Source organism: Vollenhovia emeryi, unplaced genomic scaffold (genome assembly GCF_000949405.1).
Source record: "Vollenhovia emeryi isolate VEMERY1.0 unplaced genomic scaffold, V.emery_V1.0 DF949264.1, whole genome shotgun sequence".
Lineage (NCBI taxonomy): Eukaryota > Metazoa > Arthropoda > Insecta > Hymenoptera > Formicidae > Vollenhovia > Vollenhovia emeryi.
This window is the reverse complement of record NW_011957102.1, coordinates 1-1374: the sequence shown is the minus strand read 5'-3', so window position 1 is coordinate 1374 and position 1374 is coordinate 1. Positions and strand designations below refer to the sequence as shown.

The 1374-nt window shown below is 42.9% G+C and overlaps 1 protein-coding gene across 1 annotated transcript; it reads left to right on the top strand.

Annotated features, from left to right (window-relative positions):
• Positions 1-266: 266 nt before the first annotated feature.
• LOC105555919 (ataxin-8-like) lies at positions 267-1228 on the top strand (the record flags this gene model as incomplete). Its single annotated transcript, XM_012002971.1, has 2 exons — positions 267-273; positions 917-1228. Coding segments are annotated over exons 1-2 (319 nt in total), but the record flags the coding sequence as incomplete, so codon positions are not given.
• Positions 1229-1374: the final 146 nt, after the last annotated feature.

Genomic DNA, 1374 nt, shown 5'->3' with positions numbered 1-1374 from the left:
AGTGCCAATGTGCAACCAGAGATGCAAACTTTGGGGCCGAGCGCCATCGAGGTGTTACACTCGGTGCTCGCGCACACAAGCGCAACCATGTCCGTGTGCTGCGCAGAGCACTCTATTCTGCAGCCAGCAGCAGTGAGCACACGGCATGGTTGCGCTTGTGTACGTGAGCACCGAGTGTAACACTTCGATGTTGCTCGGCCCCACAGTTTGCACCTCTGTGTGCAACTTCAGTTGTTTTCATCGCAGAGAAGCAGCAAACACGCAAAATGTCACGTAAGTATTATATAGGTTATAAACATCCCAAGGAGAACAGAAAAGTCAAAATAATGTCAATTTGACATCAAATTGACCAAATTTACGTCATTTTTTGGTCATGATTAAAAATCTTAATTTCAGATTACTTAAAAATGGCTTCATATTGACTTCTTAAAAAAATTTTTTTTCTTAATATTTAGAAAATATGATACGTTTCTTGACTGTATAAATGCTTATTATTATAAAAATGTATAATATAAAAAAGTATGACGTAAATTTGATCAATTTGATGTCAAATTGACATTATTTTGATTTTTCTGTTCTCCTTGGGATATTTGAGATTTATCACAGTCTGCGTATAATAAAATCTGCGATTTTGAAACTATTTAAGTGACATCCCAGTGAGAAATGATCCGTCGATCGACGTCGAAATGATGTCGAGTCGACGTCAATTCGACGGTGTCGTTTCGACGTCGATCGACGAATCATTCCTCATTGACCTCACTGGGATTCTCCGGTAAAATGATTACAAAATAATATTCGGTTCGGTTTCCACTGACAATCTACTGCCACATTTTGTTGGCGCAATATGTTAATCTATCGCATGTCTAGTGCAAAATAGTTACATTTTATATATTATAATTTTTCTTTTTCTTTGCAGATTCATCAAACAACGGTGACGTGCCAACGCTGCAACAGGTGTTGCAGCAGTTGCAGCAGCAACAAACTATTATAGAGGAGCTGCAGCGACGGCTGCAAGAGCGCGAGCAGGCGCGGCCGCTTCAGCAGCCTCTCCAGGAGGCCGAAGAGCAGCCGGAGGCGCAACAGCAGCAGCAGCAAGAGGGCCAGGAAGCCCGCCAGCAGCATGAGCAGCCGCTGGCGCAGCAGCAACAGGAGGCCGAGGAGCAGCCGCAGCCGCAGCAGGAGGCTGAGGAGCAGCCGCAGCCGCAGCAGCAGAAGCCAAGGCGGATTAGTACGTAATTTATAAATTAACAATTCGATTATATTTATGTATATTACAGCGGTTTGAAAATGCAAAAATTGCATCGATTTTGTAAATGCAGAAAAGCTTGTGTTACGTCCAGTGGACTTCACGATTTCTTTCTTTCTAAAAATAGC